This window comes from Lepisosteus oculatus, chromosome 12, assembly GCF_040954835.1.
Source record: "Lepisosteus oculatus isolate fLepOcu1 chromosome 12, fLepOcu1.hap2, whole genome shotgun sequence".
Taxonomy (NCBI): Eukaryota; Metazoa; Chordata; class Actinopteri; order Semionotiformes; family Lepisosteidae; genus Lepisosteus; species Lepisosteus oculatus.
Genome location: NC_090707.1, coordinates 28,897,140 through 28,915,850, shown reverse-complemented (window position 1 = coordinate 28,915,850; position 18,711 = coordinate 28,897,140). Strand labels below are relative to the sequence as shown.

The 18,711-nt window shown below is 36.0% G+C and overlaps 1 protein-coding gene across 2 annotated transcripts in view; it reads left to right on the top strand.

The window, feature by feature from the left end:
* Nucleotides 1–18,711, top strand: part of LOC102692151 (contactin-associated protein-like 5) — a 179,419-nt gene that overhangs the window by 37,385 nt on the left and 123,323 nt on the right. For both annotated transcript variants that reach the window (XM_069196417.1, XM_069196418.1), the window contains exons 7-8: nucleotides 7,537–7,643; nucleotides 13,464–13,583. In XM_069196417.1, coding sequence (XP_069052518.1) covers nucleotides 7,537–7,643; nucleotides 13,464–13,583 — 227 coding nt within the window. The remainder of the gene's footprint in view (nucleotides 1–7,536; nucleotides 7,644–13,463; nucleotides 13,584–18,711) is intronic.

Below are 18,711 nucleotides of genomic sequence, written 5' to 3'. Positions count from 1 at the left end.
AGTGTCCTTGTGTTCTTTCACCAGTTGCATTTGTCTCACTTCTAGAGCAGCCAGCAACATCTAGTGCTAGAGAAATACTCTTTTAAATTATTATTAATCATTATTATTATTTTAATCACCATCTTGAAAAGTTGTTGGCTGGTCTTGCCAATGATGTTAGAATGAACACTATCCTAAATCCTCTTGATAACTGAATAAAAGAGGCCCAGGCTGACACGGTGGGGCAGTGGCTAGTATCACTGGAGCCATGGGTTCAATTCTGGACCTGAAGTTCTCTACGTTCACATGTGTATCCACTGGGTGTTCTTCTTTCCTCCAAAAGTTCTAAGACATACTGGTGATTTAGTTTGTTTCTGGGAAAATTTGCCAGATGTGAGTGTGTGTTTGACTGTGTCTGTCTGTGTGTGGCCATCAATGGCCTGGCATTCCACCTTGTGTCCTTTGCTTGCTGGGATAGTCTCTGTCTCCCCCACAACCCTGTTTAATATAAAGAGATTAGAAAGCAATTAGAAAATGGATGTCTGTACATTTGTCCTGCAGAGATGTGATCTTCTAGGAGATTTAATGTAGCTGTCACCCACCTGGGGGTGATTTGCAACAACAAAGATCTTTAAATTGAAAGTTTGCAGTAAAATGCACACACAAAATTAACCATAAGATAAAACAAACAAATACTCTTTATTTAAACAGTATTTAAAGAAATACAGTAACACTAGCCTACAAAAACACAAAAAAGGACAAAGCTGCTCTTTTGACCACTAACTAGACTTCAATCCCTTTCAGCAACCGGGCACATAAGATGCATACTGATTTAATAGAATTCAAGTCCCTTTCAAAGACTCTACTCAAGACAAGCTCTTTCTCCCAAAAGCCTATCTCTCTCTGAGAATCTCTTAAGAACTCTCCCATGTCCCTGGATTCTTCCACTGCTCATTCTTCTTCCACTGCTGCCATGCACTGCAGTGTATCTAACATCACTACACAGCCAATGGAGAAAGATGTGGAATCCTGAACTTCCTAGTTTTAATCTATCACCTCAAAAAGTGTCTTTCCACAATAGGTCAGAGTGCACAGACCTTGCCCTTAGCTCCTTGTGAAATGTAATTTAGTTTGAACAGAAACCTTCTATATTTCAACATGCCAGATGATCTCAACAAAATATTCCAACTTAATTAAAAGTACATTCCTAAATTCACATTTGCATTGATATATTCAGTATCCCACCACATCAGTAATATACTGGTTGAATTCTTCCTTCAGGAACTGTATTTAATTTAGATGTCATTTTAGAATGTTCTAAATGTATGCAAACTAATTTCCAACTAATTTCTTTTTCAGACAAGGCCTTCAATATTTGGCATTTTCATGTACTAGATACATCAGACCCTTATACATGTAGATGCATTACAGTAATGCATCTCTTGACCAGCTCTCTTGAAATTTGTGCATTCCTCTAACTCTAAAATATTTTTTCATTATGCAATAACATTGGATTTTATATTTCATGTATAATTGTCCCACATTACTTCCACAGCTGAAACTGTGTTTCTTTTCATCTCTTTTTTTAGCATTGAATAAATCTTTAATTGTTCCTTTGCATACTAATTGAGTGTTAGTGTAGCATTTTGATCATGTGGTGATTATGAGGAGTAATGGTGTTTGGAATGGATGAGATAATGCAATCTTGTGAAATCAGAATACAGGACATGCAACTCTGATGGAAGACGAGTCGGAGGGGCTGCCTGTGCCACTCCTGACTTTGTTGGTCATGAATAGAAGGATGGTGTCTTTACAATGAAGGGCCAGAGAGCCTCTGTACTGGTTGAATGAACAGAAATTTGAGTGTTTCAATAAGATAGTAATGTGGTCAATAGTGATGAGTGTGATAGTGTGAAAGGAGTAAAACTATTAACAGTGTTGTTAGAGAATAAGCTACATACAAATTACGTAATTATCAGCAGAATCAATACTCATGATAGAGGTTAGGCATGGCTATCACAGTCATACTCAGCCATCCTTTTTGTGGCTTTATCTTTAAGAGTCTGTCTGTTAATTTGTTTAAGGAGTGCAGTTATTGTTTTTGTTTCATACTTCTACTAAATTGCCACTAAAACAACAAAAAGTGCATGCTTACTCATCGGTGATTTCTAGATTAATATAATGTGAGTGTGCATGCATTTGAAAGAGAGAGGACAGAAAGCAAATTAAAACATGTATCTATTTTCCTTTTAAACTATAAGAAGAAACAGGCTATTAAATATACATTTTCAACATAGATGGATTTTCAGCAAAAAGAATAAGAATTAAAATTCCAGTCCGCTGTCCCTTCCAATAAGCATTCAACTTGGGGACAGGGTAAAATAAATGATGAAACAAAATGCCCATAGACTATAATGGAGAAGGAGTGCCCATAGTCTCTCTAGAACACAAAGAAAAATAGCTCAAATACTATAATGCCTAAATCAAATCTTGAAGCCAGAAATACCCATTTTAGAATATTTTCTAATATCCAAAATAAATGCGGCTTTACAATGAATGACAGGTATTTTTTCTGGAGTAACAGGCCACAAATACTGAAATATAGGAAAAAAACAAGTCCCAACAATTTTTTTTAAAGTCTGATCATAATATTTCTTAATCAAATCTTAAAACCAAATTATTGTTTCTAGTAAATTCCCTAATCTATAAAATAAAAGTGGAATAATAAGGAATGATATGTCTTTTTGATGGAATAGTAGACCAGGAATACTGAAATATGTGAAAAACAAACAAACTATATCATTGTGAATTAAGCTATTAAGCTTATATCTAGATACGCGAATCCATATTATATTCCCTATTAATCCAATTCTAAAAGTATGCTTTTGTTTACTCCGATAACGAGCGTATTCACAGTACAGTACAGTAATATTGTCACGCCCTCTGCAACTAGAGGGCGCTCCTTCTCTGTCCTGTCCCTAGTTTCCGGTCTGCTGTCCTTCCTGTCCATCTCTTTCCCTTGGGCTATATATTTCCGGGTCTTGCACTCTGTCCTGGCTCAGCATTGTTGTTCGGATGTCCTGAGACCCGCCTAGCACCAGGGCGCCCCACGTCCGCTCCCTGAGGGCATAGGTTTCTATACGGCATTCCTGAACTCTTTGCACTATGAGCCCGGGCCTTTTTCCCGTCTCGCCGCTACGCATATGGGTCTTTTCCGCTCTCCTGCTCCCCACGGTTGGTCCCTTTGGACGTCCGTGACAAATATAGTCAGAAGGAGCACGTAAAAACGTTCCCGAAATAACCACATGTAAGACTTTGATGCTTAAAATGTTTAGAGAAATGAAATACTGGTGTGTATTAGCAATATACAGTACAGTTTACGTAATATGTTTATGTTCCTAAATTAATATTATTTATGAGCATGTGAGGCATGGTGAATCTGAGATTTTCAAGACTTACTTTGTATGATTGGAAACTAATACGTGATCGGATCAACTAAATGCTGTGGTGTTACTTTTTGTCAATGAAAAAATAAAGTATTTTCCTTTACAAAGAATGTGGACCAGGGTAATACTTTGAGTTTACAGCTTGTCCAAGGTCATTTGTTATTAATACTATTAATGATATCTTCGGTAAAGACTTTGATGCAAAAATATTTCTGCAGAATTAAAATATTAATTATTGTACCGCAGCATACCACACTTATTTTGAATGGCTGCATCTGTATGTATGGTGATCACTCATCACCTTTGCTTTGGTGTGATGCCTATAATTATATAACTTACATATGTTGTTGGCAGGACTGGCCAGAACTTTAAGTTTGTTTAGACATTGTACTATTAACCAACTCCTTTTGACGATAACGTCCTCTCTTCTCTTCTTTTTGTACTGATTACTGCAGTTCAATCTTATTGCTATATAAATCGTTTTCTTGTTTTTTTTACACATTTTTTCAATTTCCTTGTTGAACAGTTTAAGAAAAGCTTATTTAATATAAAATAAAGTTTCCTTTTATTGTATTGATATTGTATTTGATACACCGGATTTCATTTTTTAATATTATTTTTATCTATCGTAATGCTGAAAAATACTTTAATTGTATCCTCAAAATATTCTTATCTGTCTTTGCCTTTTTGTTATAATTTTCCTTGTGCGTGGAGTTCATTCAACTCCTTTATTTTAATTGGATTCCTTTTCTTTTAAATAATTTTCTGAAATATTTTCTTTCTTCTTCTATTATCTATGTAAGAATAATAGAATAATTAAACAATGTTTTTAAAAACTGTGCACAGTGTCTGTCTTGGATCTAGCTACAAGTGAGAAGGAAGGAGAGAACCCGGATCATCCCAGTATTATTACTGAATATGCTCTGATATTCAGGATGTCAACAAAAAGATACAACTATACTAATTTAATTGATACAGTAACAATAAGATCACTAGACATGAGGTTTCCTCTGTTGCAGAGAGAAACGTGCAGATTTCTGTTATGTTTGGACTCTTTCAGCCTGGCATTTTGATTTAAATTCAAGGTCTGACTCAGACTGCAATGACTGTTATCACATGGTTGGTATTGTTCTCATATTATTAAAGATTGATTGAGAGAGGAGAGGAGTGAATGAGCAAGACATAAGCACTGTTGTGCCTTTTAATCCATGCAATCACAATTGGTTATTACATCATTAGGTGTAGTTTATCTATTCCCCTTGCAGGTTTCTCATCTGTTGATCATTCTTTGGGCAATTGACAAAGACCCCTGAGCCATGGTATTAATAAGGAGGGTGATCCTTAGTGGGAACCAGACATAGAGGAGCCATGCTTAACTGTTCTTCATTAGGGAGGTAGTGAATGGACCAGTTTATAATGTCCTGGTCTATGTTATTACTTGGGACATGCTGATTGAGGCACATTTCAGTGCATTCCTTGTGTTTTACACAGAGGCCTAAGGTCCCAGAATATTAACTGGTTAAACAAACAGAAAGATTATTAGAAATCTATAATAAATTTTAATTCTTACTGAAATAATATCCCTTATCCTTTCTCCATAAAACAAAGAATGTTATACCATAATTATAGCTATTTAGTGATGGTTCCTAGCAATTGATTTAACTTTCAATGTAAATCCTACAATTACCACCACTACTACTACTACTATTCTTCTTCATCTTCTTCAAAAACAGTAGGCTACACAGAAGGTCACAGTTTCAGGTAAAAAGAACAAAGATTTAATTCTTCATTTTATATCATAGTCTCATTTACTTTATTTACTCCACATTTCCTTATGCTTAATTTAATGTGACAACATCATACTAATTTTTCCAACAACAATGGGAAAATCATCTTTACTGTTCTTGTCACTACTTTTTCCATACTGCAGCATATACACACTGGGATATAATAAATATTGAAAATAATAGATTGACATTTATGCAAGGAAGTGATGCTGTTATTATTTGTAATTACCACTTTATGTCATTATAATCTTGTTTAACAATTAAAGATAGCCCTACCTAAATATTTAAAGATATATGAAATGCATTCATTTTAGTGGTTTAGTGGAGCAACCGTTTTTCCAATGATATTTATCCACCCTTTGTTGTATAATTTAAGGTATTAGGTCAGATTATAATTAAGCATGTATATCCTGCACAATTTAGTTTTAGTTAAGATGTCTTTGACCTGTTCTATCCAATTGATATTACACCTTACGATTTTACCTCATACTAGGTACCACAGACATAGTTAAATCCATGCACCATTTGCCTGTGCTTCATACAGTATATAATCCCAAAAGTATCCAGTTTCCATAACAACCTTCACAAATGAGGTATACAGAGCTTCATCATGTAGCATAATCATGTCCAAGTGGGTGTTTTAGTGTGTTTTTTTTACAATTAGCTGTCTGTGCTCAAATCAATGGCAAAGATAATTAGTTTAGTATCTGGCAAGTTGTCTTTTCAAATACTCTGTATAGAATTACATATGTTCTTAACTGACTTCTGTTCAAACATTAATAGAACATTTATTGTAATAATTCAGACACACGCTACACAAAACATAAACATAAAACACACAAGTTTAACTATTAATACAGTATGTACAGGCCTATGTCTAGAACGACCAGAAAAGCCCAGACTGCTACCAAATATGTGACTCTTAAATAATGTCTGCAAAGGCCAAAATAAGAGATAAGCTACCTTCTAAAGTAAGTGCAATACAACCTGCAGTTAAATCTCTCTATCTGCAAACCCCCATGCCAAAAAATAAATGGGGGCCTATTCAATCTCCCTTTTCTAAAAATGCACCAATCAAGCAGGAAAGACTGTGTTTAACTGAGGTATTCTTTACTCAGGAAATTCAGGTTTCATAAAACACAAAATAGATAGCTCTCTTTTGGAAGGTGCAAATACTTAGTTAAAATCGGGTCTTTTCATGATCTCGAACTAGGAACCCACACCTGGCATTAGGTTCAATATCCCTCTTGTCTCCTCCCTCTCTTGTGATCTGACCTTTTTTTCTTTCCTCTTTCCCCTCTCCTTGCTCTGTCTTGATCTGATTTAATATGGTGTCTTTCTGAACTGCTCATAGACACTTAATCATTTACCCAGAATTTAATTAAGGTGAGCCAAAATATTCTTTTTATGTTTTATTTACACCCAGGACAAAAATCCCTTGGTTTTAAACTCTAGGAAGTGGACATATTACCATTAGTTAATACTCATTGGGACTTGATTTTTAAGAGACACCTCCATTGTCATCTACCTCAGCCTGTAATAATAAATTGAACAAAAAAATTGAATAAACCATGAAATCTAAAATGCCAAACAGGTAAACACTGAAGCAGAAAAGACAGACAACTGTACTGATCCTGGTTTCAAGCATTCTGATTAAATATAATATAATCTAAGGACATTTGCTTACTTTGATTTTGTTTTTTTTTTGTTGGGAACATACCTTGGAGCACCCTAGAATCTGTTCTAAATTTCATATTTCCACAGATAACTGTGAAAATGGTATTACTCAGGGCCTGTTCTCAGTGCACAACAAAAATATAAACAAATATGGTTACACTTAATGATAAGACAATGAATAAACACTTTCAGTATTTTCATTGAATGTGTAATTCAACTAATATGCAATTTGATAAGAATTTGGTATTGATCTGAAGGAATCCTAGCCATAACAACAGTGCAATCAGAGAAGTGATGGGAATCAAGCAGGCCTAAAAAACAATGATTCCAGGGAAAAATGCCATTGGTTGTCAATCTTTTTTTTTCTTTGGACTGGGGCAAAAGGTTTGTCCTTTCAACTAATTTTAGTAACCCCCATCTCCAACTAACAAAGCATATGTGATAGGGACATTAGTCATACTTTACATAACCTTATGAAAACCAATGACTTTCCTAATGGTACTAATTTTTGGACCTGAGTCCAAAACACTCACCATTTTAGTCAAAACTTTTCTTCAGATTATGTTTCGTGCTTTAGTGTTAAAAATAGTGTATTAGGTTTTCTGTTTTTTTTTTCTGTTTTTGATTCTTCATACCATTATTTTTAGATGTTTACCAAATTACTGTGAGCATGGAGGCCAGTGTTCTCAATCCTGGAATACTTTCTACTGTGACTGTTCTGGAACGGGATACACAGGAGCCACCTGCCATAACTGTGAGTAGGAAAATATCTTCATATCTCTGTCTCGTCCACAGCTCCCTGTAACTATCCAACTGTAAAAAAACACACATTATAAGCATAACTTTGACACTCTTTATACTGTGGTTTGCAATAGTAAAATGAGTGACCTAAAATGTATTGGAAACACAGAACATTTAGTGTACTCACACATGCATTTTTTCACAGTCAGAGACATTATGCATTGGCCCTATAGCCTGGAACATATTTTTCCATCAGAATTACCCAAATGAGTTGTTTTCATGATCAGCAGATTGTATAAACCCAAATGTCCTAATGTGTTACCTGTAATGTGGTGCATTGTGTTATGTAATTCACCGGCCAAAACGATAGGTGGCACTTGTAATGTATTAGATATTAGTGAAATGATTACTTCATTTAATCTGTTTCTCTACTGTGCATGTTTAAATCTGCTTAATATGGAATATTAATATGGGATGTTACAACTAAAGGGACATTTTGGTAGATGAAAATAATGTACCTAATGTAATGCAAATTTCAGCATTTTCAGCAATCAGGAAATAATTTAAATTATGATTCGGAAAAATATATTTATCACTGTTCTGTAGTGGCTTTAAAGCCCAGACAGACAAAAGTGATAAAGGTGATATAAATTCAAACAAGAGGGTGCAATATAGCAGAGTTCATCACATTTGTAAATTAATGAGAGGCTATATGAACTGAAGCAGCTCCTGTATTGATGTGAATCATTTTCTGGCAACATCCCAAATGTTTCCACATGCCACATTTAGCATTCATTGCTCTACCTGTAGGTTGTACAGAGTAGTGCAGTCTTACAACAGAATACTACTGTGGTTAAGGTGTGCTTGTCATAATGTGCTGCATTATCTGGTGTGTATTCTGGATCTGTATAAAAATACAGTATATAAAAAGGTTATGGGAAACACTTTACTTTGAATGAACCATAAACATTCTAAAGCCGCAATTCCAGTATGGTGAAAAAAATGAGGTGATAAACATGAGTTCTGCCATTGTACAGTAAGTAATAGAAAAAAAACATTTTGCAAGGAATGTCAAAATTTGTTGAGTAGCCACAATCATCAGTCAGAGAAAATATGAAACGTGCCTAGTAAAAGTACTTACTCCCTTCCAATGAAGTCCTACATTGTTGAATTGGTGCAAATATTTTTTATGAAAATTAGAATTATCAAAGTGAACACTTATAGGTAAAAGAAATTAGTTTTATAGTAAGTAGAAACTGTAAATAAAAATCTAAAAAGACAAAATGTGTTAAGTACAGTGTATATAAAAAGTCTATACACCCTTATTGAAATTGCAGGTTTTTGTGATGTTAAGCCAGAAATCAAGATAAATCATGTCAGACATTTTTTCCATCTTTAATGTGACCTTGCAACCAGCAACATTCAAGAGAAAAACAAATAGATAATTATTAGGAAAAATAAATTAAATTAAAAAGCCTACAACACCGTGGTTGCATAAGTGTGCACACACCCCCAACTAAAAGTGGAAGCACTTTTTGCATTTATTACAACAGTATGTCTTTGTGAATAAGTCTTTGCAATTTTATCCCACTCTTCCTTGCAAAAAAGTTCAAGCTCCTTCAAATTAGGTCATTCCTCAGGTTTTCTATTGGATTGAGGTCTGGGCTCTTACTGGGCCATTCCAAGACTTTGATCTTCCTTTTCTGAAGCCATTCCTTGGTTGACTTGGATGTGTCCTTTGGGTTGTTATCATGTTGAAAGGTGAAATTCCTCTTCATTTTCAGCTTTCTGACAGAGGCCAGCAGGTTTTGTGCCAAAATATCTTGATATTCGGAGCTAGTCATTATCCCATCTATTTTGACTAGAGCCTCTGTCCCAGCTGAAGAGAAGCAGCCCCAAAGCATGATGCTACCACCACCATGCTTCTCAGTAGGTGTGGTGTTGAATGATGGGCTGTGTTGTCTTTGCGCCAAACATATTTTTTAGAATTAAGGCCAAAAAGTTCAAACTTTGTCTCATCAGACCATACAACATTTTCCCACTTGGTTTGGTGTGATTACACACTAAGGACATTAAGGACACCATTCCAAACACAGTGTACCCATACCAGTTCAGTTTGCCTACCGGTCCAACAGATCCACAGATAACACAATCTCCATTGCCATACACACTGCCCTATCCCATCTGGACAAAAAGAACACATACACAAGACTACTATTCATCGACTTCAGCTCAGTTTTTAACACTATCATCCCAGAGAAACTGTCAAGAAACTCAGTGCACTGGGTCTCAACACCACCCTCTGCAACTGGATTCGGGACTTTCTGACAGGCAGACCTCAGGCTGTCAGGCTTGGAAACCACACCTCCGGCACACTAACTCTGAACACTGGGGTCCTCCAGGGGTGTGTGCTTAGTCCATTGCTCTACTCCTTCTATACCCACGACTGTAAGGCCAAACACAACACCAACTCCATCATCAAGTTTGCCAATGACACCACAGTTGTAGGTCTGATCACAGACAATGATGAGAGGGTGTACAGGGAGGAGGTCAACGTGGTGTGATGACAACAACCTCACCCTCAACGTCAGCAAAACCAAGGAGCTGATCGTTGATTTCAGGAAACTGCAAACCAGACATGCCCTTATCCACATCAATGGGACTGAAGTGGAAAGGGTCAGTAACCTTAAATTCCATGGCGTCCATATCACCGAGGACCTCACATGGTCTCTCAACACCACCTGTCTGATCAAGAAAGCGCAACAGCGCCTGTACTTCCTAAGACGGTTGAAGAAGGCTAAGATATGTCCCCAGATCCTCACTAACTTTTACAAATGCACTACAGAAAGCACACTGACAGGCTGCATAACAGTGTGGTATTGCAACTGCAGTGTTGCTGACCGCAAAGCCCTACAGCGGGTGGTGAAAACTGCCCAGTCCATCACTGGGGTTGCCCTCCCATCTATCCAGGACATTTATGACAGACGGTGCTTGAGGAAAGCTCTAAGCATTATCAAAGACCCCACATACCCCAGCTACAGACTTTATGATCTGCTACCATCTGGAAAACGGGACCGGAGCATTCGGGCCCGGACTACCAGACTCAAACACAGTTTTTACCCCCGCACTATTAAACTATTAAACTCACAGCCTCTCTCACTCTCACCCATGATCTGAACCTCACAGTGCCTTCTTTCTTTCTCTCTTTCTTACCAAAAATCCAAACACACATTGAAAATCTACCTCTACCATACATGTCAAAAGCTCACTCCCCATAATTTCTATCCCTTTATTTCATTCTGTTGATGCGTATTTTTGCATATAACCTGTTACCTTTTGTTGTTTTGCACATTGTCTGTTGTTGTTTTTTGCACATTGCCTGTTGTCTCTGTCTTTCTTTTGTTATACAATTGTATTGTTGTTGTTGTTGTTGTTTTTCTTGTACTACTTATGTCTGAGAGCTAGCTAAATAGAATTTCGTTATACCATATACCTGTATATGAGTATAATGACAATAAACTTGAACTTGAACTTGAACTTGAACTTGATTAGACGGACTTGGATGTTCTTTTTTTTTCAAAAATGGCCTCCGTCTTGCCACCCTACCCCATAGCCCAGACATGTGCATAATACATGAGATTGTTGTCACATGCAAAGAATGACTATTACCTGCCAGAAATTCCTGCAGCTCCTTTAATGTTGCTGTTAGCCTCTTGGTAGCTTCCATGATATGTTTTCTCCTTGTCCTGTCATCAATTTTGGAAGGTCGTCCTGATCTTGGCAATGTCCCTGTGTTTCCACTTATCGATGACAGTCTTCACAGTGCTGCATGGTACATCCAATGCCTTTGATGTTCTTTTATACCCCTCTCCTGATCGGTACCTTTCAACAATAAGATCCTGTAAAGGAACAAGTAATAGGTTTATTCTATGCTGAAAAAAAGAATAGAGAAAACACGTTTCGGCCGTGGATCCATGGCTGAAACGTTGTGTTTTCTCTCTTCTTTTCCTTTGCAGCCTACACATGCTTACGCAGCTACCCACCTGAATAAGATCCTGTAGATGTTTGGTCACTGCCTTGCGGACCATGGCTATCCCAGTAGGATGCAACCCGAAACTTTCAAGGAAATTCTACAGAACAGCTGATTTTTATTTGGGGTTAATCAGAATCCCTTTCATTTTTGGCAGGTGTATGCTACTTACCTTTGAACATGATTTTGAATGTGATTGGTTAACTATGAACACAGCTACAGCCCCCATTATAAAAGGGTTTGCACACGTATGCAACCAGGGTGTTGTAAATTTTGTAATTTAAATTATTTTACCTAATAATTATCTATTTGTTTTTCTCTTGAATTTTGTTGGTTGTAAGGTCACAAAGATGGAAAAATGTCTGACATGATTTATTTTGATTTCTGGCTTTACATTACAAAAACCTGGAATTTCAATAAGGGTGTGTAGACTTTTCATATCCACTGTATCTATCTTGAGTGACTATTGAAAGATTTGTGTTAGTGGTCTATGAAAAACATCTCTTGTTCCAATAAGTACAATTGGTTGAACAACACTGCCCTGAAGATTTGTTTGGCATAAGGGCTAGTAATATCTGTTATACTTTTCTATGGTATTATCATTTACTTATTGATGTAAAGCTTCAGGTAACATGGACTATTAGAGCATGATTTGTGCAAGGTACTGTATTCTTAACAGAAGATTCTACCAAATGTTAATATATTTAAAAAATAAAATAAGGCACTAGTATAATCTGTTTGAAAGCACATGGAACTATCTTCCAATTCTAAAATAATTTAGAAAAATATTAATAAATAAAAAATAAGGACAAAATCAATTTCAGAATTCTTATATAAGAAATATACAGTTTGGAGTGGATGTTTTAGTCACCAGACAAGAATCCTATTAAGATACTATGGAGTAATCTGCAAACTGCAAAATACTGCATCCATCTTATTACATCTTAAGGATGCCTGCTAACAAGAATGGTTGAACATCAGCTGATAGATGGGATGAACAAAGTAGTGAAGCTACATCAGACAAGGACTGCCAGTTCTTATATACTGTATGACAACATTGGAGGTTTAAAGAATGCATAACTCAATAATTGATTTTAATACTAAATAATTTGTATTTCCATAATTGCATATATTTCTTAACAAATACATAATAGAAACATCCTAAATCCTGGCAATATTTATTTTGTAAATTGTACAATCGTTCATGTGCTGACGTGTGAATTGTTTGAATATCGAATGGAACAGTTCCTTTAAATAATTGCCTGTGCTGTCTGCTCTTTTACAGAACATACAAGCTGTAATCCATTTATAAAATTAATTATACTTTGGGAATAAAACTTTTTGGCCAATTTTTAAATTACAATTCAATGCATTTTTTTAGTGTATGCTGTAAGTATTAGCTTTAACTGGTGGTTTACAGGCAACCTAATTCATACACAAAATAATTATTTTGCATTAAAAGTATATTTGAATAAACACTAATTGTAATTTATGCCCATTTATTATTTGGTTTGTACTATTTAGAATAACCAGTGTAAACTAAAAGCAAATTATGTTTAATAGGGTTAAATTTGGTGGTTAAAATTGTTTCAGATATATGATGGAGAACAAAATCAGGAAAGGTTGTTTAATGTTAATATATAATGGTTTTCCACATTTACATTGAAGTCTACATTATGTTGTTTAGTCTTTATTGTATAAATATTTTCCCTTATGTTTTCTTCATGTAAAAATGATTATACAATAATTAATCAAATAATATTCATTGTTGTATTTTTTTATCTATTTTTTTTATTTACTCAGCCATCTATGAGCCATCATGTGAAGCCTACAGGCAAATTGGTAGCACTTCAGGCTACTTTTCCATTGACTCTGATGGAAGTGGTCCACTAGGTCCTACACTGGTGTACTGCAATATTACAGGTAAGCACTTTAATTGTTGTTAGAGATTGAAATTGCTAATGCAAGTACTAAAACTAACGTATGAAATGTTTTCATATCTTTGTATTAGCCTAAATAATATGATTGCTGTGTTTTTCTTCCAGAAATAATACACTCCTTAAAAATTAAGACTATAAGGCCAATATAAGTGACTAAATATAACAAGTTTTCTGTTTCTATGCTTTTCCGGCATTTAAACAGTTTTCAATTTGAAGTGGAAACATTAGTGTGTTTCTTCAGTTTACATTACCCTTTACTCCAAAATTGTCTATACCTGTGTTCCTAGGAACGTTCAAATTTTCAATCTTCAAATTTGTCCTCAACAACGGTGTTCTTTTTACACAGTGATAGGCTGTAATGTATGTTCATGCATTTATTTTCAAATTTAGATATAAGTGACTTTGACACAGTACATATTTTCACTCAACTACTTACAAATTCCTAAACAGATCGTTTTAACTGGACATTTAAATCAGGACTGCTTTGTTATTGTTTATTGGTGGTACAGTGGAAGAAAATAAATTTAAACCATTAATAAAATATAAAATGATGAAAAATAATAAAGTGTAGCAATTAAGTATGCTTGAGGAGAATAGATAGATGAAATCTTTTAATTTGTCACTTATTTATAATTGCTTACCTCTCAGTTTTGGGAACAGGATACAGCATGATAAAAGGAACCTCCCTCTTTGACTCACCAAACTTCACTCCACTCACAGTGTTTTTCCACTCATTCTATCCCTCAAGTACATGCGGGCCGAGGGAACACCTCAAAGTACTCACTGTAACGCAAAAGACTAAGTAAGCATGCTCATAGCAATTCCCAGAACAGAACATAACAGCAGGAGCAGTGATAATCAAGGACTCAAGAACATTTAGAACAGTTTAATAACAGCTTGAGTTGTGTCTGTATACTAACCAAGTACACTGGAGCACAAGGTGTAGCTTTATCTACTACTCCTCAGCACCCCATGGTTTTTACAATAAACTCACCTTTGTTTGGAGGTGAGATTCTCTACAGCAAATACAATCTTGAAAAAGAACAAGAGGAGGGGTTGGGAAACACTGGTGTAAAAGCACAGTAGAGCAGGATTAATGATTAAGTACAGACATTCAATAAACTGGTAGCTTCCCTTACTTAAAGTGGTAGATGAAAATAGCTAGAGAATGTATTTTTAATCGCCTTCCATTTAAGACATGGAATTGTAAAGAAATTATAAAATAAGAACTAAGGGGAAAGAGACTGAAAACTTTGCATTCAGCAGCTTCATGCTAGGTACGCTGTTATACCATAACATTATTATGTTATATCATGTGTACAATTTGTTATACAATTTTAATCATATAAGGCAAACTTGAATTAAATCCCCACATTGTAGCAAGGTTTCAGATCTCCCACTGTCATTCACTTCATGACGTGGTTGTTGTGTATCCCTTACACTCTGTGATGCAACTGCCAATGCAGAACGCACACCCAGCAGCTGTATTGACTCTTGATAACATTGGGCAGATTTCACCTCCACCAAGGACATTCATTTGAATGTTTGTCCAATCAACTTTTGATGGTAATATCTGTTTCTAATGTGGTTACCATGGGTAACGGGGAATCTGGGTTTAGTTCTTGCAGTTCTAACTGCAATGAGTACACTTTGTATACATCAACAAGGATCCAATGAAGACCAAGTATGGTTCCAGTAGCAGCAGTAATTCCAATCCAATACCATGTATTCGGATTGCTGCATTTAAAAAGAGAGTTGAACCCTGGGATAGATCTGGTGGCAATTAAATTTGCAGAACACTTTGAAGGCACCTTGTGTCTGTCTGAGGATCACTTTCCTATTATTTGGTATCATTTACTTCTTCTATCTAGTGCTACTAACCCATAATTAAAATAACGTATATTAGTTTTATTGTTTTTAAATTTGTTATGTCCTAAATGGAGAAAATGGTATTTGGCCAAATTTACATATGCATAATACACAGAATGATGGTTAAATTTAAGGGAGTTTTTATTTGAGATATGTGGTTATTGTCTTTGGGTGAGTTTTGACCAAAGAAGCATTATGACCCATAGGAGCTACCTGCAGTAAGACTGGTAGATCTCTGTCCTACACTATAGAGAAAGCATTAAGTACTCATTAAGTATGAGTTTTAGAAAAAGGATTAAGTTATCTCTTATGTTTCTCATGCATTTTTTTCCATTAACATTTTTTGCTAAGAAGACCTTTTTCTCTTACCATTTGTTCTTGTTAGTTCCTATTTTACATTTTTTTCACTCAAGTTCACCACTCGGCAGGACAGTGGCACAGTGGTTAACATTGCTGCATCACAGCACTGGGGCCTTGACATCAATTCCAAACTTGGTGCTCTCTCTGCGTTGACTTTGATGTTCTCCCCTTGTTTGCATGGTTTTCCTCAGGTTTGCTCAGGATATATGGAACATTCCACTTTCCTGTTGAAGTACATTTCTTTGTTTATTCTTTCCATGCAGTTATCCACCTAAGGCATTGGTCGCTCACAGTACTGTACTAATAATAGGCCTCAGGCTGACTACAAACTATGCTTATAAGGCCATTATACAGATGCAGCCACTCACAATGCACGGTACAACCCTGTACCGCGCAAAATTATCTACAGTTTGCCGCGTTGTACTGCAGTATATGATTGGCTGGCCAAAATGACTGACAGGGGCACTAGTGGTGCATTGGTTGCTAGTGAAATGATTTAATCATTTAATCTCTAAACAACAAATAATTTCAAACTGCTACTGTACTGCCACTGCAGTATAGCTTGTGGGAAATACAATTATTTGTCCTGCATCAAAGTTTAACTCATTCAGAGCGCCCTACATTACAAACTCCAAGCATTTCATTTTGTCTGTTGCTACCATATCAACAGCAATGTAGTTAGAAGGAACATGTAAAAATGTTTCCAAAATAACCACAAGTGAACGAGTTGAGGGATATGATAATAATAGAGAAATCATAACAATGACCCCATGTTGCTAATCATGCATACCCAACTGTACTGTGGTCCACTTTCTTTGTAAACATATTTTTTTTTTATTTGACTCATTCATGCATGATAAATTGTGAGAGAGTGATGGATGGAGACAAGATGGAGGTTCTTGTCAAAACTACATTCCCCAGAATGCAGTGGGAAACAATGTCAGTCACTGTCAGCTGATGTACTGCATTAGTAGCTTTTTCGGAGTCATTTTTTTATTCAGTTTTCATTAGATTCGCTTATTTAAATATCTATTTATGAGACACGGATGTTTCAGATGTCAATAACTTTTTGAACGTCCTGGTTCGTTCCTGATGAAGTGCTAGTTCTGAATAGTGATTCAGCTGTCCACAGTTCTGACCTGTTATGAGGCTTGCTGCTGATGCTAACTTCGGGTGGATCCTCTGGTTACTCTCTGGCAACCTCCGGTCTAGACTCTCAGAACAGAGGAAAGTTCTGGCACTCGGACACACTGGCCGTTCCATGGTTGTCCGGGCTGAGTCTCAGGATGGTCATGAGGCATGCTGGGAGAATGTCCTGCCCTTGGGAGCCTTTCTGCTCCTGGGCTGTCCTGGCCTGGAATTGTCTTGCACCCCTGGAATTCTCCTTAGAATTCTCCTAAGAAAAAGTCCTTCGGAGCTCTGTGTTGCCTGTTTTTACCTGGAGGAACTTCAGCTTGTTCATTGGCTGAAAGTTTCGTGGGCATCAGAGATCCACGTGGGTTACTCGGCCCTACCAGTCCCTGATTGGTTGATCAAGGTGAGATATGAGTGACTTACTCCTGACACTTAGGAATGTAGTCCAGATGTCCATCTGGCATCCCCTAGACAGATAGGCGCCAATGGATGACCATTGATCATGATAGCCAGGCTTAGCTAAGTGCATCTCCATTGGGGAGCTGTCCCTTATCAAAAGAAAACATCTTTAAATCAGCCTGCATGAATAGCTTCTCTGTGGCTGCACCACAGAGATGAAGAGAGAGATGGGGCCTCATTTGGGAAAGCACAGCAACACTTAATTCTGTCTTATTAACAAACATTGCCGCTACACCAGCAATCAAATGGGTGCAGTACTTTGTCCATTACCACTACAAGGACAATAAAAGTTTTTTAAAAAGAAACAGATGTCAAAATGTGTCCAAAATGTCCACTTGTGATACTTTAGCTGCTTAGTTTCATGATTTCATATTAATATAACTATCAAGTGATGCTAAATCACTACCACATTTATATTTTTACAATAAAAGCAAGTGGTGTTCTTACTATGTATTCTAAGAAAAGGATAAAACATTATAACTTTTTATGAAGTACACAATATAAGCTTGATAATGTTAAAACAAACATTTTAGAACCAGAACCCACTAAGTTACCAAGTTAAAGACTTTGATGTGTAAAATATTTATGAATAATTTAATTATTTATGATGAAGGTGGAAGGTTGTGTACTTTTGTCCAACTGAGCAATCTTGCTTTTATAAAATATACCGACTTTTTAATGTTTAATGATTAACACACTGTAATACACAGTTTAAAATTATTAAAAGTCTAAAGAGTATACAACTTAAATTCTTAATTGGAAAAAGATTGTTCCTCTGCAGTGACCAGGATGCAAAACCAGGCATTTTCTGGCAACAGCTCAAATACTTTCATGAGACATTAAGCTTTATTAGCTCCACCTTGCAGTTTTACAAGGTTTTACAAGGTGCTTCCGTATACTATTATCTTAATTCAATTAAAATGCAGTATAATGCTATATGATCCGCCACGCCTACCGAGTTTTAACGCAGCATACTCCATGCATTTTGAATGGCTGGATATGTATATGGTGCATATAAACAAACTAATGACTTATTAATTAAGACAACTTCAAATATTCACAAAATATCAGAAATATCAGGAAAATAACAAATGGCATTTGTGAGATAGAAGCACTGATATTTTATTGAGAAAACAAGACAAAATTAAATTGGTTAAGATGATTAACATTTGTCATCATCAGTGTTGATTAACAGGGGTTCTATAGTGAAAGTCAAAGGTAGTAGTATGTGGGAGCAATTGTTTGCAAGTACTGTATGTGTCACCCTTTTCCTCTCTCTCTTCCTAATA